Source organism: Aythya marila (genome assembly GCF_965140915.1).
Source record: "Aythya marila genome assembly, chromosome: 2".
NCBI classification, from domain to species: domain Eukaryota; kingdom Metazoa; phylum Chordata; class Aves; order Anseriformes; family Anatidae; genus Aythya; species Aythya marila.
This window is the reverse complement of record NC_139043.1, coordinates 156168563-156193747: the sequence shown is the minus strand read 5'-3', so window position 1 is coordinate 156193747 and position 25185 is coordinate 156168563. Positions and strand designations below refer to the sequence as shown.

Here is a 25185-nt window from a genome sequence, read left to right as displayed (position 1 = left end):
AACTGAGAACTCACTGAGAACTGTGAACTGAGAGCCTCACAGGTCTAGATCCTCTGGAGTTGTAGAAGTGTATGAAAAGGGACACAAGACCTCTCTTACCAAGTATGTCACTGACAACAGCAGCAATGGGCTGCTCCTGTTCTTCTGGCATGTGACACAAGCCCTTCACTTGCCCAACCAAAGGTCTTGGCTAGCTAAGGGACTTCTGCATGGGTCAGAAGTCAGCACACACTGAGTAACTCTTTTCCATCAGGATTTCCTGGCCACCACCCCTGACAAATACCATCAAGACACTGCAATCAGTGTCATGGAATGAGGGTTGTACCTCTGGGATGAGGTGGGATCTTGGGCTCACCAAATCCTCAACTGCAGCTCTTTCTCATAGAATCCTTTTCACGAGTCTTCTATGATAGTTCTAATCTAAAAGTTCTAATGCATGCCAGGCTGACACTCCTCCTTTCTTCACACAAATATCTTCATCCAATGGAACCCAGACGGGCTAGAGAAGCAGGACCATGTGAATTGCATGAGGTTCAACAAGTCCAAGTGCAGCGTGCTGCACCTGGGTCAGGCCAATCCCAGACAGGAGTACAGACTGGGAGAAGAACTCATTGAGAGCAGCCCTGCAGAGAAGGACTTGGGTTGTTCTGCTGGATGAAAGGCTCAACAGGATCCACAGATGCACACCTGCATCCCAGAAGGCGAACTGCATGCAGTGCTGCATCAACAGAGCAGTAACCAGCATAGTGAGGGAGTTGATTGTCCCCCTCTCTGCTCTCCACTGCAATGACTGGCTCACAGCCACAAAGCCCAGTGTGGTTGTGCCACACCACATGAATGCCATGCAAAGACCTCATTCATGACACCGCACCTCAACCAGCCTTTCGCAAAAATCATCTACCTGTCCTCCCATGCAACTTTCAGAGAAATGCAGAAGCCTCTAATACTCTCACTTTGAAGGTGCCGTCAGGATCTAATACCATGTCCTCAACAGGAGGAAATGAAAAGGTCAAGTTGTGGGAAGGACACCACACCCCACCTCATTACTTGCCAGGCTTTGGCATGTAAGAGCAGGTCATGCCATATGCTGTCATGCGCAGAGATTCTCTTGCCTGTGGGCACTCAAGGAGCAGCATAAAAGCTGGCCCTGTGTCTCGCACCCTCACACACTCCTCCTGACGCCTTCGCCCCTGTGACCAACAAGGTGAGCCTTAGCCCCGATCCCCTCCTTCTCCTTACCCATCAGACCCATCTCTCCACACAGTCTCTGCCCCCAGCCCCAGCAGCCCTTCCGCCTCCCAACCACCAGGATCCCCACAAGCAGAGTCCTCCCCGCTCCCCTTGCCTACCTAGGCACCACTCCTCACACCCCCAACACCATACACATTCCCAACAGCCTCACTTCCAGGCACCCTCCACACCACAGACATGTCCTGCTACGACATCTGCCGCCCCTGCGGACCCACCCCGCTGGCTAACAGCTGCAACGAGCCCTGTGTCAGGCAGTGCGAGGACTCCCACGTTGCCATCCAGCCTTCCACCGTGGTGGTCACCCTGCCAGGACCCATCCTCAGCTCCTTCCCCCAGAACACCGCCGTTGGATCCTCCGCATCAGCTGCCGTGGGCAGCAACCTCAGCGCCCAGGGAGTGCCCATCTCCTCCGGCGGCTTCGGAGGCTTTGGCCTTGGAGGCTATGGCTTGGGAGGCCTGGGCTGCTTCTCTGGCAGAAGAGCCTGCTACCCCTGCTAAGGACCCACGCCAACACCCCTGACAGCAGCTAACAATGCCCTGCAACCAACTTCAGGGACTGAGGATGCTCTGATCTCCAGGGTCTGGGAATACCTTCCACACAAAATGCACAGCTGCTAATGGTCACTGTGCCTGCACCTCTGACCAGGGCCCTGCTGCTTGTGCTCCTTCCTTTTCACGAGTCTTCCTCAATAAAGTTCTAATGCATGCCAGCCTGACACTCCTCCTTTTTCACCCAATGCTCTTCATCCAAAGGAACCTAGACAGGCTGGAGAAGCATGCCAATCAGAACAGAATGAGGTTGAACAAGTCCAAGTGCAGCGTGGTGTAACTGGGTCAGGCCAGTCCCAGACAGGAGTACAGACTGGGAGAAGAACTCATTGAGAGCAGCCCTGCAGATAAGGACTTGGGTTGTTCTGGTGGATGAAAGGCTCAACAGGATCCAGCAATGCATGACTGCAGCCCAGAAGGCCAACTGCATGCAGTGCTGCATCAACAGAGCAGTAATCAGCATAGCGAGGGAGTTGATTGCCCCCCTCTTTTCTGTTCTCGTGAGGCTCCACCTTGAGCAGCTCTCCTGTGAAAGAAGGCTCAGAGAGCTGGGGATGTTCAGCCTGGAGAAGTGAAGGCTCTGCAGAGGCTTCCTTGAGGTCTTTCAGTAGTTAAAGGGGTCTTCAAAAAGGATGGAGAATGTCTCTTTACTCCTGTAGATAATGATAGGAGAAGGGGTAGTGGTCTTCAAATAAAAGAGGATAGATTTAGACTAGATATTAGGAGGAAATTCTTCAGTGTGAGGGTGATGAGGCACTGGAACAGGTTGCCAAGACAAGACTGTGAATGCCCCATCCCTCGTGGAGTTCAGGGGCAGCCTGGATGGGGCCTTGGCCAACGTGATCTGGTGGGTGACATCCCGTCCTACGGCAGGGGGCTGGAGTAAGATGATCCTTAAAGTTCCTTCCAAGGTGAGACACTCTATGACTCTATGATGATTCCCACCTCACCCTGTTTAAGTACACAGTTCAAGATCGTGTCAAAAAGTACCACAAGGCTGCCCCTATTGTACTGTTTTTACATTGCAAGGTTTTTGGTAGTGGGGACTGCAGAGGTGGCCTCTGTGAGAAGAATCCAGCAGCTGCCCCATGTTTGATAAGGGCCTGTTTCAGCCATCTACAAAGGGACCTGATGCTGCATAGTGCCGAACCAATAATCGATGTTGTTTGTGCCTCTCTGATCCTCCACCTTCACAACAAACACTATCACAGAGTCCTATATGTAGGATGTCAGTCACTTCTACGTAGAAGATGCTGTGTAGGCACACATGGGATATACTCTCTATAAATCCATGCTGACTACTCTCCTTCACTTTTCCATACTTGAGAATACATTCAGGGAGGGTTTCCTCAGAACCTTCCCAGGGACTGATATCAGGCTGACCAGGCTGCAGTTTCCCAGAAATTCCTCCTTCATCTGTTCTTGAACAAAAGAGTGGGATGAGTCTCTACCAGTTTTCAGGATCCTCTCCCAGTCACCATGACCTTTCAAAAATAACTGAAACTGCTATTGCAAATATATCACCCAGGACATTCAGCACTCGCAGGTCTAGTCTGCTGGGTCCCACAGACCCCTGCATAACCAGCCAAACAGCCTCCCAAGCATCTTCGTCAACAAGCTGCAGTGGGAAACCCTTCAAAACAGTCACCTTGGCAGATCAGGGGCTGCACTTGTCATTCCCCACTCCTCAGAATGTAACCACGACCACTGGGGCCTCAGGTCCACAGCCACAAGCAGCATGCACACCTCCAGCTCCCCTCTGAAACGTCCACATCGTATGTGTCAACACTGAACACCACACAGAGAAATAGGATTCCCCCTTGACACTCACCTCAAAGAACACCCCAGTGCTTTGGGCCCAGACCTTCTGGACACTCCCACATGTCTGTGCCTGCCCCTCACAAATCTCACAGCCTCTCCCAGGCCTCAACAGACAGCCCAAGGGACTCCCAGCAAATGGCTGGAGACCAAAGCCCCAGCTGTCGACATGCTGGCCACAGAAAAGGGAGCACTATGGAGGTGCCAACACAACCCTTTTGGAAGCATGGCAGGGCTCCCAACACACTTAGTCTTGTCAGCCCTGAGACAGGCCTGCGACTATAATACCCTGCTATGCAAACATCCCTGCTCTGCCTCTTCAGACAGCGGACCCAGGAGCAAAACAGGGAGTGTACTTTCTCTCAACTACAAACTCCACATGCAAAATGGCCACCAAGCAACCAATGAAGCACACCCAACAGGGTAAAACAAGGGCTAAACGCAGGCTGGTGGGTTAGGATGAAGGCACGGAGGGAGTGAATGTGATGCAAGTGGTAGTGCATCACGCCCAGCATACCTGAGAAGCACTGACCAACCTGCTGGAGATGTCAGCAAGGGGTGCCCCCTCCTCGCAAGAAAGCCACCGAGAACACCTCATGAGTGCCAAACCATGACCTCATGGACAACAATGCACCTCTCCCATGTCTTGAATGCAACATCTATCCACCCCTACATGAACCTTCAAAAACTATGCTTGTTCTGAGGACTGCAGCTTGGAGGAAAAGGGGAAACATGGAAAAGTTGGGAAATATGGCCAGTGTAGGACCTACTTACCTCTCATTCCTTGTTTTCATAGCACCCAATTCTATGCCCTATGCTGTCCATTGCAATAACTTGCTGACAGCCACAAAGTCCAGTGTGTCTGTGCCACACAACATGAATGCCACACAAAGACCTCACTCATGACACCGCACATCTATGAGCCTTTCGACACATCATATACCTGCCCACCCATGCCGCTTACAGAGAAATGCTCCAGCCTCTAATTCTCTCACTTTGAAGGTGCCGTCAGGATCTAACACCATGTCCTCAACAGGAGGAAATAAAAAGGTCAAGTTGTGGGAAGGACACCACACCCCACCTCATTACTTGCCAGGCTATGGCATGCAAGAGCAGCTCACGCTAAATGTTGTCATGCGCAGAGGCTCTCTTGCCCTGCAGGCACTCAAGGACCAACATAAAAGCCGGCCCTGGGCCTCACACCCTCACACACTCCTCCTGAAGCCTTCTCCCCTGCGACCAAAAAGGTGAGTCTTAACCCCATTTTCCTCCTTCACCTGCCTTATCGAAACCATCTCTCCACACACCATCTGTCCCCATCCTCAGCAGCCCTTCCGCCTCCCCTCCAACATGCTACCTGCAAACCCAGGCCTCCCCAATCCCTTCGTTTCCCTCACCACCGCTCCAGACACCCCTGACACTAATCACCTTCAAAACACCCTCCACCTTCCCAACACCCTCTCTTCCAGGCTCCCTCCACACCACAGACATGTCCTGCTATGACATCTGCCGCCCCTGCGGACCCACCCCGCTGGCTAACAGCTGCAACGAGCCCTGTGTCAGGCAGTGCGAGGACTCCCACGTCGCCATCCAGCCTTCCACCGTGGTGGTCACCCTGCCAGGACCCATCCTCAGCTCCTTCCCCCAGAACACCGCCGTTGGATCCTCCGCATCAGCTGCCGTGGGCAGCAACCTCAGCGCCCAGGGAGTGCCCATCTCCTCCGGCGGCTTCGGAGGCTTTGGCCTGGGAGGCTATGGCTTGGGAGGCCTGGGCTGCTTCTCTGGCAGAAGAGCCTGCTACCCCTGCTAAGGACCCACGCCAACACCCCTGACAGCAGCTAACAATGCCCTGCAGCCAACTTCATGGACTGAGGATGCTCTGATCTCTGGGGTCTGGAAATATCTTCCACACAAAATGCACAGCTGCTGATGGTCACTGTGCCTGCACCTCTGACCAGGGCCCTTCTGCTTGTGCTCCTTCCTTTTCACGAGTCTTCCTCAATAAAGTTCTAATGCATGCCAGCCTGACACTCCTCCTTTCTTCACACAACGCTCTTCATTCAAAGGGACCTGGACGGGCTGGAGAAGAAGGCCCATATGAACCACATGAGGTTCCACAAGTCCAAGTGTTAAACGTGGGTCAGGGCAATCCCAAACAGGAGTACAGACTGGGAGAAGAACTCATTGAGAGCAGCCCTGCGGAGAAGGACTTGGGTTGTTCTGGTGGATGAAAGGCTTAACAGGATCCATAGATGCACGCCTGCAGCCCAGAAGGCCAACTGCATGCAGTGCTGCATCAACAGAGGATTGGCCAGCATAGTGTGGGAGGTGATTGGCCCCCTGTGCTCTGCCCTTGTGAGGCCCCTCAAATGCTTGGTAAACACATAGGTAGGGCAGGTCGAAAAATGCCACAAGAACTCCCCTACTGTTTTGGGTTTACATGGCAAGGTTTTGGTAGTAGGGTCTGCAGGGATGGGCTGTGCCATCTGCATGGGGAACCTATTCCAGTGCCAAACCACCCTCTCGGGAAACAGCCTTTCCCTAATATCCAAGCTGAACCTGCCCTGACACAGCTTCAGGCTGGTCCCTCGGGCCCCACTGCTGCTCACTCAACTCCCTCTCCACTGCTCCCATCACAGGGCAGGAAGATCTCCGTGCCCCAGGAACGTCTTCTGCACACAAGGATGAGGTTTTGGTCACCCTACCTGCATCCAAGACCCATGTTCTTTCATGCTGGGACGTTCTCCAGCCTCTCCTCCCCCAGTCTGGACATAGATCCAGGGTTGCCCTGTCTCAGATGGGGAATTCGCCAGTTGCCCTTGTTAAATTTCATGCTGTTGCTCATAGCCCGGCCCTCTAATTTCTCAACATCTATGTGCGAGGCTTCTCTACTCAAAATGGAGCCCTCGGGAACCCCCACAGTGACTCCCTGCCAGGCAAAGGTAACCCCATTTACAACAACATTTTGAGTCTGACCAATCTGCCAACTGCTCAACCATCACATTAGGTATTAGTCTAGCTGCGTGCTTGACATTTTGTCCAGAAGGATATTCTGAGGAACTTAATCAAATCTCTGCTGAACTCCTAAGAGATTACACCTACTGGTGGCTACACAGTATAAATGAGAGGGGTAACATCATCATAAATAAGTATTCCTGTGCCTCATGCCCAGCACATTTGGGAAGCCCAGACAAGCCTGCAGTATGGCGATGCCAGTAAATCGGGCCCCCTCCTCAAAACAATGCAGCCGCAAACCGCACCAAACGAGTGACACGCCATGACCTCACTCCATGACACCCCACCTCTCCCATGCTTTGGCCACATCTGCTGACTGCCCTCAAATGCACTCTCCATGCAAATCCATCCAAAGAGCCACTCTCACTTAAAAGATGCCACCAAGGCAAATAGACATGTCCTCAACAGGAGGTAATGAAAAAGGTGCGTTGTGGGAAGGACACCACACCTCACCTCATTACTTGCCAGGCTTTGGCATTTCAGAGCAGCTACGCCAAATGCTGTCATGTGCAAAGGATTTCTTGCCCCGCGGGCACTCATGGACCAGCATAAAAGCCGGCCCTGCACCTCGCTCCCTCACACACTGCACCAGACGCCTTCTCCCCTGCGACCAACAAGGTGAGCCTGAACCCCGGCCCCCTCCTTCACCCACCCCACCGGCCCTATCTCTCCACTTGCCCTCTGCCTCCACACTTAGCAGCCCTTCCATCTCCCCAACACCATGCTCCCCACAAACACAGGTCTCCCCTCTCTCTTGGCCTTCCCCACCACCACTCCTCATGCCCCCAACACCCTTCACCTTCCCAACACTCTCTCTTCCAGGCACCCTCCACAACACAGACATGTCCTGCTACGACATCTGCCGCCCCTGCGGACCCACCCCGCTGGCTAACAGCTGCAACGAGCCCTGTGTCAGGCAGTGCGAGGACTCCCGCGTTGTCATCCAGCCTCCTGCCGTGCTGGTCACCCTGCCAGGACCCATCCTCAGCTCCTTCCCCCAGAACACCGCCGTTGGATCCTCTGCATCAGCTGCCGTGGGCAGCAACCTCAGCGCCCAGGGAGTGCCCATCTCCTCTGGAGGCTTCGGAGGCTTTGGCCTGGGAGGCCTGGGCTGCATCTCTGGCGGAAGAGCCTGCTACCCCTGCTAAGGACCCATGCCAACACCACTGACAGGAGCCTGCAACACCATGCAAGCCAGAACTCAGACTGAGGATTCACCTCTGCACTGTTCAAGGCACATGGGCTCACCAGCCACGGCTCTTCTTCTCATGGCACTCCACACTCTAGCAGGGAAGGGGGCCAGTCCGTGCTGCCTGGACACATGGCTCACGGACAGCCCATCCTCTCTCATTTCCTTCTACTCCTACCACCATCTTCCATGTCCACTACTCTCCCCTGCAATGGCTTGCTCACAGCCACAAACCCACCCAGCACCTTCCATGTGTTGATTCTATTGCAGTGGAGGAAGACCTTGGGGCTCTGGGAAAATCTGTTGTACCATGGGACACAGCCTGATGGTTGCACCACTTCTTGCACCACGGAACAGGTCCATTCTGCTCTCATACCTTTGCACTCTTTTTCCACAATAAAGTTCTTGTGCATGTCAGCTTGTGATGTCTCCTCTTCCTTTCTGCTCCCAACACTCCTTCTAATTCACTCAATATTAAGCAGGGCTCGGCAGGCCAGCAGGGCCCAAGTCTGTTGTTGTTCAAGAAGCTTCTTGACAGCACTCATACATATAGCATTGTTTTAAAACAAGAAGAGTCATAGATTTGACAGAAGGACCACATAGCATAAAACATATTGGCTGGATGAGCACATTCAAGGAGAAGCAGCCAACATCCCTATACCCAGGTGAAGACCAGGATGGAGTGTTATCTCACGGGAGTCTGCCCTGGGACCAGTTTTATTTCACCTCCTCATCCCTGACATACACGGTGGGATTGAGCGGGCCCTCGGCAAGTTTGTGCATGGCACCAAGCTCAGTGGGGTGGCCGACACCTTAGAGGAAAGGATTTCCAGCTACAAACACAGGCTGAGAGAGCCGGGCTTGGTCAGCCTGGGGAAGAGAAGGCTCCAGGAGACGGTATAGAGGCCCTCTAGTACTTAGAAGAGGCTACAGGAAAGGTGGGGAGGAACTCTTTATCAGGGCGTGTAGTGATATGACAAGTGTTAACAGCTTTAAACTAAAAGAGAGTAGATTTAGATTAGATATAAGGAAGAAATTCTTCACCCTGGGGATGGTGAGCTAAAGGGACACAAGAGCTCTCCTACCAACTATGTCGCTGACAACAGCAGCAATGGGCTGCTGCTGTTCTTCTGGCATGTGACACAAGCCCTTCACTTGCCCAACCAAAGGTCTGGGCTAGCTAAGGACTTCTGCATGAGTCAGAAGTCAACATGCACTGAATAACTCTCTTTCCCATCAGGATTTCCTGGCCACCATGGCTGACAAATTCCATCAAGACACTGCAATCACTGTCATGGAATGAGGGTTGTACCTCTGGGATGAGGCTGGATCTAGGGCTCACCAAATCCTCAACCCCAGCTCATTCTCAAAGAATCCTGTACTTTCTCAGTTTCTGAATGACCATGTCATTGGAGGGAGCATCAAAGCCTTTACTAAAGGCAACATAAGCAACAGCTGCTGATCTTCCCTCATCTACCAGGAGAGTTATTTCAATGTGGAAGACACTGAGAAGGCCCAGGCATGACTTCAGTTCTCTAACTCCATGCTGAATACTCCCCTTAACGTTCTTCTCCTTTGTGTGCTTGGCAATGCTTCCCAAGAAGATTTACTTCTATACCTTCCCAGAGACTGATGGCAGGCCAACCAGCCTGCAGTTCCCCACACCTTCCTTCTCCATCTGTTGAACATCACAGTGGGATGAGTCTCTTGCAATCTTCAGGAACCCAGTTGCCATCAACTTTCAAAGAAAACTGAAAGCCTTGTGAAGATATCAGCCAGGACTCTGTGGTGGTTTTACCATGCTAGGCAGCTAAACACCACAACTGCTCTCTCACCCCCCTTCCTTAGATGAGGAGGGGAAGAAGAAAAGTAATGAACAACGCACAGGTTGAGATAAGGATAATTTAATTAAAGGGAAAAATAATAATTATTATTATTAAGAAATGAATATTATTAACTAAACAATCTAACTAAAGAGGAAAATAAAGGAAAGGGGAAAAGGGAGGGGGAAAGGGAAAAAAAAACAACAAAACAAATAAAAACTAAAGGCTATGTGGCGGTGCAGAGGAAAGAAATTACTCTCTACTTCCCTCAAATGAGTAATGCTTGACCACATCCTTGAAGCAGGGCCTCAACGCATGTAGCCTGTTTTAGGGAGAAGGATCGACGTTTTCACAATGAGAGCCCAGCCCTCCCCTCTTCTTCCTGTTTCCATCTCGTATTGCTGAGTGTGACACCACATGGTATGGAATATCCCTTTGTCTGGTTTAAGTCAGCTGCCCTGGTGATGTTGCTCTTCTCACCTTTTTGTCCACCCCCTAGGAGGGTTAGAGAGAGTCCTGATGTGCCGGCACTGCTCCGCCGTAGACACAGCACTGGTGTGATAACAATGCTCTTCTAGCTACAAGTGCAGAGCACAGCACTGTATGGGCTGCTGCAGGGAAAGTTAACATCCCAGCCAGACACAGTACAGACTCTCAGCATTTGTAGGTGCAACCTGACAGGTTCTGTGCACTTCAGTACATCCAGTGGCACAGCTTCTCCATCTTCCTCGGCAATGTGCACTACTCACCTGAGAGACAGCCCACGAAACACTCACATTGGCGAACCAGTGGAAGGCCTTGATGTTCACTCACCCTTTGCAGTTTTTGCTCACATGCCTCCAGTTTGTCACCGAAATGTCCAAATCATCTTCCAGAAAATTAAACACTGGGCAGAGAAATAGGTCTCCCCCTTGACATAAATCCCAAACACCATCCCCAATAATATGATGACTACTTTTCTCATAGTCCATCTTGTCCTCTGCCTTTCATGAACCTCAGGGCCGCTCACAGACCACACCACCCAGCCCGAGAAATCCCATCAAGGCGAGCATCAAGTCTTGTGTTCTCTGGGGTCATCAGCTTTGGAGGAAAAGGGGAAACATGGAAAAGTCAGGAAACATGGCCAGTGTAGGACCTACTCATCTCTCGATCCTTCTTTTCATAGCATCCTCTTCTATGCCCAATGCTCTCCACTCCAATGACTTGCCTACAGCCACAAAGCCCACTGTGGCTGGGCCACACCAAAGGAATGCCACGCAAAGACCTCACTCATGACACCGCACTTCAAGCAGCCTTTGGACACAACATACACCTGACCTCCTGTGCAACTTTCAAAGAAATTCTCCAGCCTCTTATTCCCTCACTTTGAAGGTGCCGTCAGGACCCAACACCATGTCCAAACAGGAGGAAATGAAAAGGTCAAGTTCTGGGAATGACACCACACCCCACCTCATTACTTGCCAGGCTTTGGCATGCAAGAGCAGCTCACGCCAAATGTTGTCATGCGCAGAGGCTCTCTTGCCCTGCGGGCACTCAAGGAGCAGCATAAAAGCCGGCCCTGCACCTCACTCCCTCACACACTCCTTTCAACGCATTCTCCTCTGCAACAAAGGTGAGTCTTAACCCCAATTCCCTCCTTCACCCGCCCCATTGAACCCATCTCTCCACAGGTGTTATGCCCCTAAACCCAGCAGGCTTACCACCTCCCCACCACCATGCTCCCCACACACACAGGCCTCCCTGCTCCCCTTCCCTACATAGGCACCACTCCTCAAAGCCCCAACACCCTCCACCTTCCCAACACCCTCTCTTCCAGGCACCCTCCACACCACAGACATGTCCTGCTACGACATCTGCCGCCCCTGCGGACCCACCCCGCTGGCTAACAGCTGCAACGAGCCCTGTGTCAGGCAGTGCGAGGACTCCCACGTCGCCATCCAGCCTCCTACCGTGCTGGTCACCCTGCCAGGACCCATCCTCAGCTCCTTCCCCCAGAACACCGCCGTTGGATCCTCTGCATCAGCTGCCGTGGGCAGCAACCTCAGTTCCCAGGGAGTGCCCATCTCCTCTGGTGGCTTCGGAGGCTTTGGCCTTGGAGGCTATGGCTTGGGAGGCCTGGGCTGCATCTCTGGCAGAAGAGCCTGCTACCCCTGCTAAGGACCCACGCCAACACCCCTGACAGCAGCTAACAATGCCCTGCAGCCAACTTCATGGACTGAGGATGCTCTGATCTCCAGGGTCTGGAAATATCTTCCACACAAAATGCACAGCTGCTGATGGTCACTGTGTCTGCACCTCTGACCAGGGCCCTGCTGCTTGTGCTCCTTCCTTTTCATGAGTCTTCCTCAATAAAGTTCTAATGCATGCCAGCCTGACACTCCTCCTTTCTTCACACAACAATCTTCATCCAATGGAACCTGGACGGTCTGGAGAAGCAGGCCAATCAGAACAGAATGAGGTTCAACAAGTCCAAGTGCAAGGTGCTGCACCTCGTTCAGGGCAATCCCAGACAGGAGTACAGACTGGGAGAAGAACTCATTGAGAGCAGCCCTGCAGAGAAGGACTTGGGTTGTTCTGGTAGATGAAAGGCTCAACAGGACCCAGAAGTGCACGCCTGCAGACCGGAATGTCAATTACATCATTGGCTGCATCAACAGAGGATTGGCTAGCATAGTGAGGGAGTTGATTGTCCCCCTCTACTCTGCCCTTGTGAGGCCCCACATATGCTTGGTCAAGATGTAGGTAGGGCAGGTTGAAAAATGCCACGAGACCTCCCCTAGTGTTTTGGGTTTACGTGGCAAGGTTTTGGTAGAAGGAGCTGCAGGGCTGGCCTCTGTGAGGAGAATACAGCACTTACTTATCCCACGTTTGATTAGGGTCTGTTTCAGCAAGCTATAAAGGGACCTCCCAGTGCCCACTCAGCAGATAATGAGTTGCCTACGTGGTCACATAGCAAGATTTGCACTCAACAGCTCGGTGCTCAGGTGCAGACCAGGGAGGCATGGTGTCCCCCTGGGGCCTCTATTAAGGCCTGTATTATTTAACACAGTTGTCTGTTACACGGACACCACACATATGTTGCGAGACTCTTTGTGGAGTATGGATGCTCCTTTGTGCCGTCGCTGACCCATTGGGTCATCAGCTCCACATCCACGGCTGTTTCTCTCAAGGCATGAACCAGAGAAGCAAGGAAGTGAGCTATTTCATGATGTTTGGAAACATGGCTGACTTACGTTCTACCATTCTCCCACTTCTTTCCTTGACTTGCACTGTCTCCTATGTCCGGTTCTCTCTGCTGCTATAACATGCTCACAAGCCAAACACCACCAGGGATCGACTCCCTCTCCACTGCTCCCATCACAGGGCAGGAAGATCTCCATGCTTCAAGAAAGTCTTCTGCACACAAGGATGAGGTTTTGGTCACCCTACCTGCATCCAAGACCAATGTTCTTTCATGCTGGGTCTTCTCCAGCCTCTCCTCTCCCAGTCTGGACATAGATCCAGGGTTGCCCTGTCTCAGATGGGGAATTCGCCAGTTGCCCTTGTTAAATTTCATGCTGTTGCTCAAAGCCCGGCCCTCTAATTTCTCAACATCTATGTGCCAGGCTTCTCTACTCAAAATGGAGCCCTCGGGAACCCCCAGAGTGACTCCCTGCCAGGAACAGGTAACCCCATTTACAACTACATTTTGAGTCTGACCTATCAGCCAACTGCTCAACCATCACATTAGATATTAGTCTAGCTGCGTGCTTAACATTTTGTCCAGAAGGATATTCTGAGGAACTTAATCAAATCTCTGCTGAACTCCTAAGAGATTACACCTACTGGTGGCTACACGTTATAAATGAGAGGGGTAACATCATCATAAATAAGTATTCCTGTGCCTCATGCCCAGCACATTTGGGAAGCCCAGACAAGCCTGCAGTATGGTGATGCCAGAAAATAGGGCCCCCTCCTCACAACAATACAGCCGCAAACCACAACACACGAGTGACACACAATGACCTCACTTCATGACAACCCACCTCTCTCATGCTTTGGCCGCGTCTGCCGACTGCCCTCAAACGCACTCTCCATGCAAATCCATCCAAAGAGCCACTCTCACTTAAAAGATGCCACCAAGGCAAATAGACATGTCCTCAACAGGAGGTAATGAAAAGGGTGCGTTGTGGGAAGGACACCACACCTCACCTCATTACTTGCCAGGCTTTGGCATTTCAGAGCAGCTCACGCCAAATGCTGTCATTCACAAAGGGTTTCTTGCCCCGCAGGCACTCAAGGAGCAGCATAAAAGCCGGCCCTGCACCTCGCACCGTCACACACTCCTCTCGACGTCTTCTCCCCTGCGACCAACAAGGTGAGCCTGAACCCCGACCCCCTCCTTCGCCTGCCCCACCGGGGTAACTCTCCATATGCCCTCAGTCCCCAGCCTCAGCAGCCCTTCCGCCTCGCCACTGCCATGCTCTCATAAAATCCCAGGCCTCCCCACTCCCTTGGCCTCCCCCAGCACAGCTCTTCATGCCACCAACACCCTCCACCTTCCCAACACCCTCTCTTCCAGGGACCCTCCACAACACAGACATGTCCTGCTACGACATCTGCCGCCCCTGCGGACCCACCCCGCTGGCTAACAGCTGCAACGAGCCCTGTGTCAGGCAGTGCGAGGACTCCCGCGTCGTCATCCAGCCTCCTGCCGTGCTGGTCACCCTGCCAGGACCCATCCTCAGCTCCTTCCCCCAGAACACCGCCGTTGGATCCTCTGCATCAGCTGCCGTGGGCAGCAACCTCAGCGCCCAGGGAGTGCCCATCTCCTCCGGCGGCTTCGGAGGCTTTGGCCTGGGAGGCTATGGCTTGGGAGGCCTGGGCTGCATCTCTGGCGGAAGAGCCTGCTACCCCTGCTAAGGACCCATGCCAACACTGCTGACAGAAGCCTGCAACACTGTGCAAGCCAGAACTCAGCCTGAGGGTGCACTATTTCACTGTTTAAGGCAGATGGGCTCACCAGCCATGGCTCTTCTTCTCATGGCACTCTACACTATAGCAGGAAGTGGGCCAGTCCATGCTGCCTGGACACACGGTCTACTCCTCTCTCATTTCTTTCTACTCCTACCACCATCTTCCATGTCCAGTACTCTCCCCTGCAGCGACTTATTTGCAGCCACAAACCCACTGGCACCTCCCATGTGCTGATTCTATTGCAGTGGAGGAAGACCTTGGGGCTCTGGGCAAATCTGCTCTACAATGGGACACAGCCTGATGGTTGCACTACTTGCACCACAGAACAGACCTCTTCTCTGCACGCCTTTTCATTCTTTTTCCACAATAAAGTTCTTCTGAATTTCAGTCTGTGATGTCTCCTCTTCCTTTCTGCTCCCAACACTCCTTCTAATTCACTCAACATTAAGCAGGGCTCAGCAGGCCAGCAGGGCCCAAGCTGGTTATGATCAAGATGCAGCTGGACTGCACTCTGTTTTTAAACAAGAAGTCATAGATTTATCAGACGGTCTGCTTCTCAGACAACTAATTGTCTGGGTGAGAACATTCAAGGAGAAGCACCCAACATCTCTATGCCCAGGTAAAGACCAGGGTGGAGTGCTATCTCACAGGAGTCTGTCCTGGGACCAGTTTTATTTCAACTCCTCATCCCTGACATACACGGTGGGATTGAATGGGCCCTCAGCAAGTTTGCACATGGCACCAAGCTCAGTTGGGTGGCTGACACCTTAGAGGAAAAAGGGATGCCACCTGGAATGACCTTGACAGGCTTATCCGGTGGGCCCAAGGAAACTTCAAGGATTTCAAGAAGGCTGATTGCAAGGTCCTGCATTTGGGTCAAGACAATCCCCAACACCAATACAGCCTGAGCAACAAGTGGATTGAGAGCAGCTGCTCGGAGAATGACTTGGGGGTTACTGGTGGAGAAACGTCTTTACATGAGCCAGCGATGTACACTGACAGCCCAGAAAGCTGTTTCCTGGGCTGCACCTATAGAAGTGCAGATAGCAAACAAAGGGATGTGATTCTCCCTCTACTCTGCTCATCATATCCCACCTGGAAGACTGTGTTAAGTGCTTGAGTCTTCAGCCAGCATAAGACAGATCTGGACCTGTCAGAGCATGAGATGGTCAGAGAGCTGGAGCACCTCTCCTGCAAACACAGGCTGAGAGAGCCAGGCTTGGTCAGCGTGGGGAAGAGAAGGCTCCAGGAGACGGTATAGAGGCCCTCTAGTACTTAGAAGAGGCTACAGGAAAGGTGGGGAGGAACTCTTTATCAGGGCGTGTAGTGATATGACAAGTGTTAACAGTTTTAAACTAAAAGAGACTTGATTTAGATTAGATATAAGGAAGAAATTCTTTACCCTGAGGATGGTGAGCTAACCCAAAAAAGCTGTGGATGCCTCACCCCTTGGAAGTGTTTGAGGCCAACTTGGATGGGACTTTGGGCATCCTGATCCACTGCAAAAAATGCCTGCCCATGGCAGATTGGTTGGACCTACATGATGCTTAACATCCCTTCTAACCCAAAACTTTCAATCATTTGATGATTACATCTGCTTTAATGCTCAGGTTGCCTTGTATGTTCTCAGGACTTCAACTTGCAGAGTTCTCTGTTTCAGTTCAGAAACTGAGAACTGAGTTCTGAAAGGAGCAGAAACAGTAGTGCCCTGGTCAGAGGTGCAGGCACAGTGACCATCAGCAGCAATGCATTTTGTGTGGAAGGTACTCCCAGAGCACAGAGATCAGAGCATCCTCAGTCCATGAAGTTGGCTGCAGGGCATTGTTAGCTGCTGTCAGGGGTGTTGGTCCTTAGCAGGGGTAGCAGGCTCTTCTGCCAGAGAAGCAGCCCAGGCCTCCCAAGCCATAGCCTCCAAGGCCAAAGCCTCCGAAGCCGCCGGAGGAGATGGGCACTCCCTGGGCGCTGAGGTTGCTGCCCACGGCAGCTGATGCGGAGGATCCAACGGCGGTGTTCTGGGGGAAGGAGCTGAGGATGGGTCCTGGCAGGGTGACCAGCACGGCAGGAGGCTGGATGACGACGCGGGAGTCCTCGCACTGCCTGACACAGGGCTCGTTGCAGCTGTTAGCCAGCAGGGTGGGTCCGCAGGGGCGGCAGAGGTTGTAGCAGGACATGTCTGTGTTGTGGAGGGTCCCTGGAAGAGAGGGTGTTGTGAAGGTGGAGGTTGTTGTGGGTGTGAGAAGCGGTGCTGGGGGAGGCCAAGAGAGGCCAAGAGGCCTAGGGTGAGGATTTGGGGAGCCTGGCTTTGGGGAGGCAGAATGGCTGCTCATGCTGGGGGCAGAGGACAGGTGGAGAGTAAAAGGAGGCAATCAGGGTTCAGGCTTACCTTGTTGGGTGCAGGGGAGAAGGCGTCTGGAAGAGTGTGTGAGGGATCGAGGTGCAGGGCCGGATTTTATGCTGGTCTTTGAGTGTCCACGGGACAAGAAACCCTTTGCACATGACAGCATTTGGCGTGAGCTGCTCTTACATGCCAAAGACGATCAAGTAATGAGGTTGGGTGAGTTGTTGTTCCCAGAACTCAATCTTTTCATTTTCTACTGTTGAGTTTGTGTCTGAACTTGGCAGTACATTTTAAGTGAGAGTAATAAAGACCAAAGTGTAGTTCTTTAAGGTGTGTAAAAGGGTGGGTAGAAGATGCATCCAAGGCATGGGAGAGGTGCGTTGTCATCAGTGAGGTCATGGTTGGCACTCATGAGGTGTGGTCGGTGGCTTTGTTTTGAGAAGGGGGGGCCATTTGCTGGTATCCCCAGCAATCTGTTCTGGGCTTCCCAGGTGTCTGGACGTGATGTGCTACCAGTTGCATCACATTTACTCTGTCCATGCCTTCAACCCAACTCAGCAAGTCTGAGTCTAGCCCCTGTCTTTCCCATTATGTGTGCTGCTTTGTCAGCTTATGTGAGAAAAAAAAAAAAAAAAAAAAAAAAAAAGAAAAGAAAAGAAAAGAAAAGAAAAGAAAAGAAAAGAAAAGAAAAGAAAAGAAAAGAAAAGAAAAGAAAAGAAAAGAAAAGAAAAGAAAAGAAAAGAAAAGAAAAGAAAAGAAAGTGGTGTCTTTGCCATTGAATGGAATTTTTCAGTGGAAAATTCCACGAACCTTGCATATTAAAAAGTGATTGCCCAGGCATGACAGTGGCATAGGAGTGGGGAGTATGTTAACCAGTGCCAGTGCCACTGTCCCCAGATAAGGAGCATAGCTTACAAAGAGTACGAGAAGTGCAAAATCAGTATAAAGAAATAATCAGGGCCTTCTTGTCATGAGATGAGAAGGAAAAGGAAAAGGAAAAAGAGATATTAATAGTTGGTCAAGTAAAATTGTATATGCATGGTATAATAATAAGTGTCAAGTAGTTTGTGAACCTGTATTACTCAGTCAATGAGGAACCAGGGAGGAATCAGGAGTTGGGTAATAGGTAATATAAGGTTATGATATACTTTTGCTGTGAACTCCTACTTGCAGGATGCCTTTTATTCAATCATGAATAAAATTGCTTCACAGGTTCACAGAATCACTGAGGTTGGAAAAAACCTTCAAGATCACCTGGTCCAACCATCCCCCTGCTACCAATGTCATCCACTAAAACATGTCCCTAAGTACCAGGTCCAACCTTTCCTTGAACACCCCCAGGAACGGTGACTTCACTACTTCCCTAGGCAACCTGTTCCAATGCCTGACTGCTCTTTCTGAGAAGAAATGTTTCCTAATTGCCAACCTAAGCCTCCCCTGGCGCAACTCAAGGCCATTCTCTCTAGTCCTATCACTAGTTATCTGCAAGAAGAGGCTGACCCCCAGCTACCCACCACTTCTTCTTAGGTAGTCGTAGAGAGCAGTAAGGTCTCCCCTGAGCCTTCTCTTGTCCAGACTAAACAACCCCAGTTCCCTCAGGTGCTCCTCATAGGATTTGTGTTCCAGGCCCTTCACCAGCTTTGTCACCCTTCTCTGGACAGGTTCCAGGGCCTCAATGTCCTTCTTGTAGTGAGGGGCCTGTGAGAAACAAAGTTGTGTTTTTGCAGTGGAGAATTACTTTTCTGTATTCCAAGGTAGTTGTGTAGTCCTAATAAGGAGAAATGCTAAGTAGATAAGTGGATAGTAGAAGGCCTCACTGTTCTAAAATAAGGTAGAAGCTTGAGAAATACAGGATGAGCAGTGTGAGAACAGTAAAACAAAGATCACAAGTTCTCAAAACATAAGAAAGGAGAAATTAAAGTGTTGAAAAAAAAAAGAAAAAATGTACATACATGGTATAGAGGAGTGTCAAGTAGCTCATGAACCTGTACTATTCAGTCAATGAGGAAACAGGGGAGGTGATAGGTGTTGGGTACTAGGGAATAAAAGGTTGTGATTCATTTACTAAAATGCGCTCCTGATTGACAGGACTCCCCCCATTGCAATCACGAATAAAATAGCTTCACAGAAGATCCTGTCTGAAGAAAATTGAGATTTTTCTCACAGGCCCAAAGCTGAACACAGTACTTGAGGTGCAGCCTCACCAGAGCTAAGTACAGGGGGATGATTACCTCCCTGGTCCTGCTGGCTGCACCATTACTGATACAGGCCAGGATGCCGTTGGCCTTCTTGGCCACCTGGACAAACTGCTGGCTCATGCTCAGGTGAGCATCGATTAGCAACCCCATATCCTTTTCATCTGCACAGCTTTCCAGCCACTCTTCCCCAAGCCTGTAGCACTGCATGGGGTTGTTGTGGCCAAAGTGCAGGAACCAGCACTTAGCCATGTTGAACCTCATCCCGTTGGCCTCTGCCCATTGACCCATCCTGTCCAGGTCCCTCTGCAGGGCCTTCCTACCCTCTGGCAAATCAACATTTCCCCCCAACTTGGTGTCATTTGCAAACTTTCTGAGGGTGCACTCAATTCCCTCATCCAATCATCAATAAAGATATTAAAGAGGATGGGCCCCAACACCAACCCCTGGGGAATACCACTGGTGACCGGTTGCCAGTTGGATTTCACTCCGTTCACCACCACTCTCTGGGTCCGGCTGTCCAGCCAGTTTTTAACCCAGCAAAGAGTGTACCTGTCATGGTACAGGGTACCATGGTACATGGTACAGTACATGGGGTGCCAGCTTCTCCAGGGGAATACTATTGGAGACTGTGTCAAAAGGCCTTGCTGAAGTCTAGGTAGACTATTTCGTCCCAACTTGCTTAGCATCTCTGCAGCCCTTGCCTTTCCCATTGGGTGTGCAGTGTCAGTGGCGTAGCGCCCTTCTTGCTTGTAAGGTTGTAGCTACAAGAAAGGACATTTCATGCTGCCTGGGTTGCAGTCTCGAGAATGTTGAGACCATGTGGGTTTTCTGGACTGCAGATGAAGGCTGGACAGTATTTTTTATAGCTCTCATAGACTGAGTGGGTAATATGCACTTAGTGAGACGGTGGCCCTAGCAAGCCATGGGGACATTGGGTCTGGGACCCTGCAGTATGAGGGAGCCATGACAGGACCCTACATTTGTGGTCTATCTATGCTATTTTCACGACTACTTTTTAATCAGCATTTTGCCAGCCTCACTTGCTCCTCCCTCCCCCCTTATTTATTTATTTTTAAAGAGCTCTTTTTCCACTCACTTACAAACATCCAGGGATGTCAAAGGCAATGAGAAAGGGTTCTCGAAGTGTAAAGCTGTAAAAGGAGGAGTAGCGAAGGCACTGAATGAGGTGGAGATGGTTGACGGAGGACATGGAAAAGGTAGAGGTAGTGAATGTCTTCTTCACTTGAGTCTCCAATAGCAAGAGCAGCCTTCAGGAATCCAGTGTCCCAGAGACCAGCGCAAAACTCAGGAGCAAGGAAGATGTCCCCTAGTCAAGCAGACATAAACAAGTTTAAGGGCTGCAATGAGATGCAACCAGGAGTGCTGATGGAGCTGGCTGATGTCATTGCAACACCACTCTCATTAATGTGCAAATGGTCATGGGGAGTGAAGGAGATGCCTGAGGACTGGAGGAAAGCAAAAGTCACTCCTCCTCGAAGAAAGGCAGGAAGGAGGACCCGAGGAACTGGAAGCCAGTCAGCCTGATCCCTGGGAAGGTGATTCATTTCCAGGCACACAGAGGACAAGAACATCATCAGCAGTATGGATTCCCAAAGGGGAAGTCATACTTGACTGGCCTGATAACCTTCTGGGCTGAAACAACTGGCTTGGTAAGTGACAGGAGAGTAGTGGATGTTGTCTGTCTGCCTGCCTTCAGCCAGGCTTTTGACACTGTCTCCCATCAGATTTTTATGAAGAAGCTGTTGAAGTATCGGCTTGATGACCAAGCAGTGAGGTGGATCAAAAATGGGGTGAGCAGCCAGGCCTAAGGTCAAGGGTCAGAAATTGATCCCAGAGGAGAATGCTGGGTCCAGTCCTGGTGAACATCTTCATTTACGGTGAGGGTGATGCAGCAGAGCATACCCTCTGCATGGTTCCTGCTGACAGAACGCTGAGGAATGGCTGACCTGCCACAGCATTGTCTTGCCATCCTGAAGGACCTTGACAGGCTGGAGAAACAGGCTGATGGGAAGCTCTTGGAGTTCAAACGGGGAAGTGCCAAGCCCTGCAATTCAGGAGGAACAGACCCAGGCACTAGGAAATGCTGGGGGCTGCCCATCTGGAAAGCAGCTTAGCAGAAAAGGACCTGGGTGTCCTGGTGGACACCAGATTGAACACGGGGCAGCAATGTGCCCTTGAAGGTAGGAGGGTTAATGGTGTCTTGCATTATATTAGAGGGAGTGTTGCCAGCACATCAAGAGAGGTGATCCTTCCCCTCTACTCAGCAGTGGTAAGGCCCAACCTGGGCCTTCTCAATGAGGAAATGCTAAGGGACCTTGGACTGTTGAGCCTGGAGAAGACTTGGCTCATGAGAGAACTCACATACCTGTATGTCTATGAATACCTGAAGGGAGGGTGCAGAGAGGATGAAACCAGGCTCTTGCGAGTTGTGCAAGAGAGGTGCCTGAGGACTGGAAGAAAGCCAGTGTCACACCAGTCTTCAAAAAGGTCAAGAAGGAGGACTCAGGAAACTACAGACCAGTCAGCCTCACCTCCATCTCTGGAAAGGTGATGGAGCAGCTCATCCTGGAGGTCATCTCCAAGCATGTGGAGGATTAGAAGGTGACCAGGAGTAGTCAGCATGGATTCACCAAGGGGAAATTGTGCTTAACTAATTAGATAACCTTCTATGATGAGATGACTAGCTGGGTAGATGAGGGGAGAGCAGTGGATGTGATTTACCTTTACTTCAGCATGGCTTTTGATGCTATCTCCCATAACATCCTCATAGGCAAGCTCAGGAAGTGTGGGCTAGATGAGTGGACAGTGAGGTGGATTGCTAATTGGCTGGATGGCAGAGCTTAGTGGGTTGGGCTCAGTGGTGAGGAGTCTAGTTGCAGGCCTGTGGCTAGAAGTGTCCCCCAGGCATCAGTACTGGGTCCAGTTTTGTTCAATTTATTCATCAGTGACCTCGACAATGGAACAGAGTGCACCCTCAGGAAGTTTGCTGATGCCACAAAGCTGGGAGGAGTGGCTGATACCCCAGAGGGCTGTGCTGGCATTCAGAGGGACTTGGGCAGGCTGGAGAGATCGGCCAAGGGGAACCTCATGAAGTTCAATGAAGGCAAGTGCAGGGTCCTGCACCTAGGGAGAAATAACCCCAAGTACCAATACAGGCTGGGGGCTGATCTGCTGGAGAGCAGCTCTGCAGAAAGGGAGCTGGGAGTCCTGGTGGACAGCAGGCTGACCATGAGTCAGCAATGTGCCCTTGTGGCCAAGAAGGCCATTGGTATCATGGGGTGCATTCAGAAGAGTGTTACCAGCAGGTCGAGAGAGGTGATCCTGCCTGTCTACTCAGCCCTGGTGAGGCCACACCTGGAGTATTGTGTCCAGATCTGGGCTCCCCAGTACAAGAGGGACATGGAACTACTGGAGCAAGGCCAGAGGAGGGCTATGAAGATGATTAGAGGACTAGAGCACCTGTCATATGAGGACAGGCTGAGAGGACTGTGCCTGTTTAGCTTGGAAAAGAGAAGACTGAAGGGAGATCTCATCAATGCATATAAATATATGAAGGGAGGGTGTCAAGAGGATGGACCCAGACTCTTTTCAGTTGTGCCCGGTGCCAGGATGAGAGGCAAGGGGCATAGACTGAAGCACAGAAAGTTTCATCTGAATACGAGAGGGCACTTCTTTACTGTGAGGGTGAGAGAGCACTGGAACAGGTTGCCCAGAGAGGTCGTGAAGTCTCCTTCTCTGGAGATATTCAAAACATGCCTGGATGCTATCCTGTACAATGTGCTCTAGGTGATCCTGCTTGGCAGGAGGGTTGGACTAGATGATCTTCAGAGGTTCCCTCCAACTTCAACCATTCTGTGATTCTGTGGTGCCAGGACAAGAGGCAATGGGCACAAAGTAGAAGACCAGATGTTCTGTGTAAATTTGTAGAAACCTTTTTTATAGTGTGGGTGACCAAGTTCTCCTTGGAGGTACTCAAAAGCCACCTGGAGACAGTCCGGGGTAATCTGGTCTTGGTGGTGCTGCTTGAGTGGAGGGGATGAATGAGGTGACGTCCAGAGGTCCCTTCCAACCTCAACCATTCCACAATACTGTGAAACCAGATGACTAGGGATGTAAGCTGGTTCTGTTGGAAGACTGTAGGTTGCAGGTAAGTGGGGAAACACAGGGTGGGTTGTCAGTACATAGGGTGTGCTGACTGAGCCAGAGAAGTCCTAGGAAGAAACAAGAGGTGGGAAAAGGATACACCTGAGGTGCCTGTATGCAAAAGCATAGAGCTTGGGAAGTAGGCAGGAGGCACAAGAGCCCTGTGTCAGCTCAGAGAACTGGGATTACCTGAGGCTGGTGGAACAGCTTGTGTGACTGGAGGGCTGCAATAGCATGGACTGTGCAGGAGAGATGTGCAGGGAGGAGGCAGGGGACACGCTGTTTCGTGAAGGACCATCCCAGGTTTTTAGAGACGTTTGATGGGATTGGTAAATCGCTGTCTGGGAACTTGTGGGTGGCCTGCCTTCCTGCAATGCATGTGTATGTCCTGTGCACTGTCCCTCAGGTGAGCAGGGCTTGTTGCTGAAGGAGATGAGGTGAGGTGGGAAGGGTGACTGTGCTTCTCTGTTGTTGGGCACTGGGGTGACTGGCAGGCAAGAGGCTTAGGAGAGGAATGCCATGCTGGGCTGGGGGCCTGCTGTGAGACAGGTTGGTGACTTTGTGGAGTGGAGAGAAAGGTTTCTGTGCTGGTCGAATGAGACTTGGAAGGGTGAGTGCAATGTGAGGTGCATCTTTGTGCCAGAACCCTTGTAACGACTCTCGTGCTCGATCCTCATTGTGCTTGTGGCCATATAGTTGCTTGCAGGCCCTCTTTCCTGTTGTGTGTCTTTGCCTTTAGCCCTGGAAGTCTTGGCAAAGGCTATGTGGCCATTGAGAACTGCAATTCCTGCTCCATTCATCTTTCTGTGTGAAACAGCCAGCAGAAGGCTCTGTGGATATTTTTGTGAGATTCCCTTGCAGCCTATTACAGTCTCAGTTTGTTCAGGAAAATGTGCAAGAGCCCTAAAGCCTTGCATATGTGAATAGCTGAGGAGGAGGAGAGTGGTTGGATGAGGTGTGCAATGCTTCCTGTAGGGCGTTTTTAGCCTTTACATGACACAGGGCATAGGCCATGGCCAGTAATGTTCCCTTTGTGACTATAGAAATGAGGCCTTCCTGTGAAGTCACGTTGTTCCTCTCTTCTTTCTTTTCACTGTTTGTTTCTTTGATTTTCTTTCTGCTTCTGTGGGAACATATCTTAGGAGGGCTGGAGAGTGGTGCTGGGGAAGAGAATTAGGTGTGTGGTGACATAGGGAGATTGCATCAGATACCTGACCAGATGGCCTTTATGTACCCAAGCCATCGTTTGGGCAAATGAAAGGCTCGTGTCATGTTCTGGAAGTAAAAATTGTGCCAAGCTATGCTGGCTGTGGTGAACATACTTCCTGGGATAGGTCTTGGCACCTTGGGGAACTCACCAATAGCTTTCTCCAACCATCCCTGTGTGTATGTTGGGATGGGATTCCTATGTTAGGCTTGATGGAGTCTGAGCACAAGACCCTTCACCATCTGGAATGATGGCCTCTTGAGCCCTATCTTTATTGTCAAAGAAGTTGGAAGAGCGTTGAGAGAAGAAACAAAGAGGAGGCATATCAGAATGTGATACAGAATGATTTTATTGAAGAAAAAACATCAAAAAGGAAGGCATACAGAATAGAAGGGACAAATTCTAAGGTGCAAGAAGGGTGATCATCGGCTTCCGTCCCTTGTGTCCAGCAGATATTCCAAGAGCAAAAAGGCCTTCCTGTACTGTAATAAATTCACCAGAAAGGAGGTCCCCAAGGGGCTTCTTGCTCTGAGCAAGTAATTGCAGCAGAAAGTACTGGACATAGAATGAGGTGCTATGGAAAGTAGAAAGAGAAAGAAAGTGCCACAAAAAGAAGAGCTATAGCTGGTGAGCCAATGTGCCATAAATTGCACAGAGGTGCATCCTCACTCTGAGAG

General features: G+C 51.1%; 5 protein-coding genes and 1 pseudogene across 6 annotated transcripts; 5 read left to right on the top strand and 1 right to left on the bottom strand.

Annotated features, from left to right (window-relative positions):
- Window positions 1-1428: 1428 nt before the first annotated feature.
- LOC309874306 (feather keratin 1-like) lies at window positions 1429-1749 on the top strand (the record flags this gene model as incomplete). The annotated part of the gene is made up of 1 exon (XM_082752354.1): window positions 1429-1749. One exon carries the CDS (start codon window positions 1429-1431, stop codon window positions 1747-1749), a length of 321 nt encoding a protein of 106 aa, XP_082608480.1.
- A 3358-nt stretch (window positions 1750-5107) lies between these two features.
- LOC309874193 (feather keratin 1-like) lies at window positions 5108-5428 on the top strand (the record flags this gene model as incomplete). The annotated part of the gene is made up of 1 exon (XM_082752142.1): window positions 5108-5428. The coding sequence occupies one exon, from the start codon at window positions 5108-5110 to the stop codon at window positions 5426-5428; it is 321 nt and encodes a 106-aa protein (XP_082608268.1).
- Window positions 5429-7475: 2047 nt separating this feature from the next.
- Window positions 7476-7781, top strand: LOC309875774 (feather keratin 1-like; the record flags this gene model as incomplete). Its single annotated transcript, XM_082755465.1, has 1 exon — window positions 7476-7781. One exon carries the CDS (start codon window positions 7476-7478, stop codon window positions 7779-7781), a length of 306 nt encoding a protein of 101 aa, XP_082611591.1.
- Window positions 7782-11147: 3366 nt separating this feature from the next.
- Window positions 11148-14547, top strand: LOC309875569 (feather keratin 1-like; annotated as a pseudogene). Its single transcript has 2 exons — window positions 11148-11257; window positions 14207-14547. The product of its transcript is annotated as a feather keratin 1-like (transcript).
- LOC309874709 (feather keratin 1-like) lies at window positions 11482-11802 on the top strand (the record flags this gene model as incomplete). The annotated part of the gene is made up of 1 exon (XM_082753174.1): window positions 11482-11802. The coding sequence occupies one exon, from the start codon at window positions 11482-11484 to the stop codon at window positions 11800-11802; it is 321 nt and encodes a 106-aa protein (XP_082609300.1).
- A 1904-nt stretch (window positions 14548-16451) lies between the features above and the next one.
- Window positions 16452-16772, bottom strand: LOC309875537 (feather keratin 1-like; the record flags this gene model as incomplete). The annotated part of the gene is made up of 1 exon (XM_082755087.1): window positions 16452-16772. One exon carries the CDS (start codon window positions 16770-16772, stop codon window positions 16452-16454), a length of 321 nt encoding a protein of 106 aa, XP_082611213.1.
- Between the last annotated feature and the right edge of the window lie 8413 nt (window positions 16773-25185).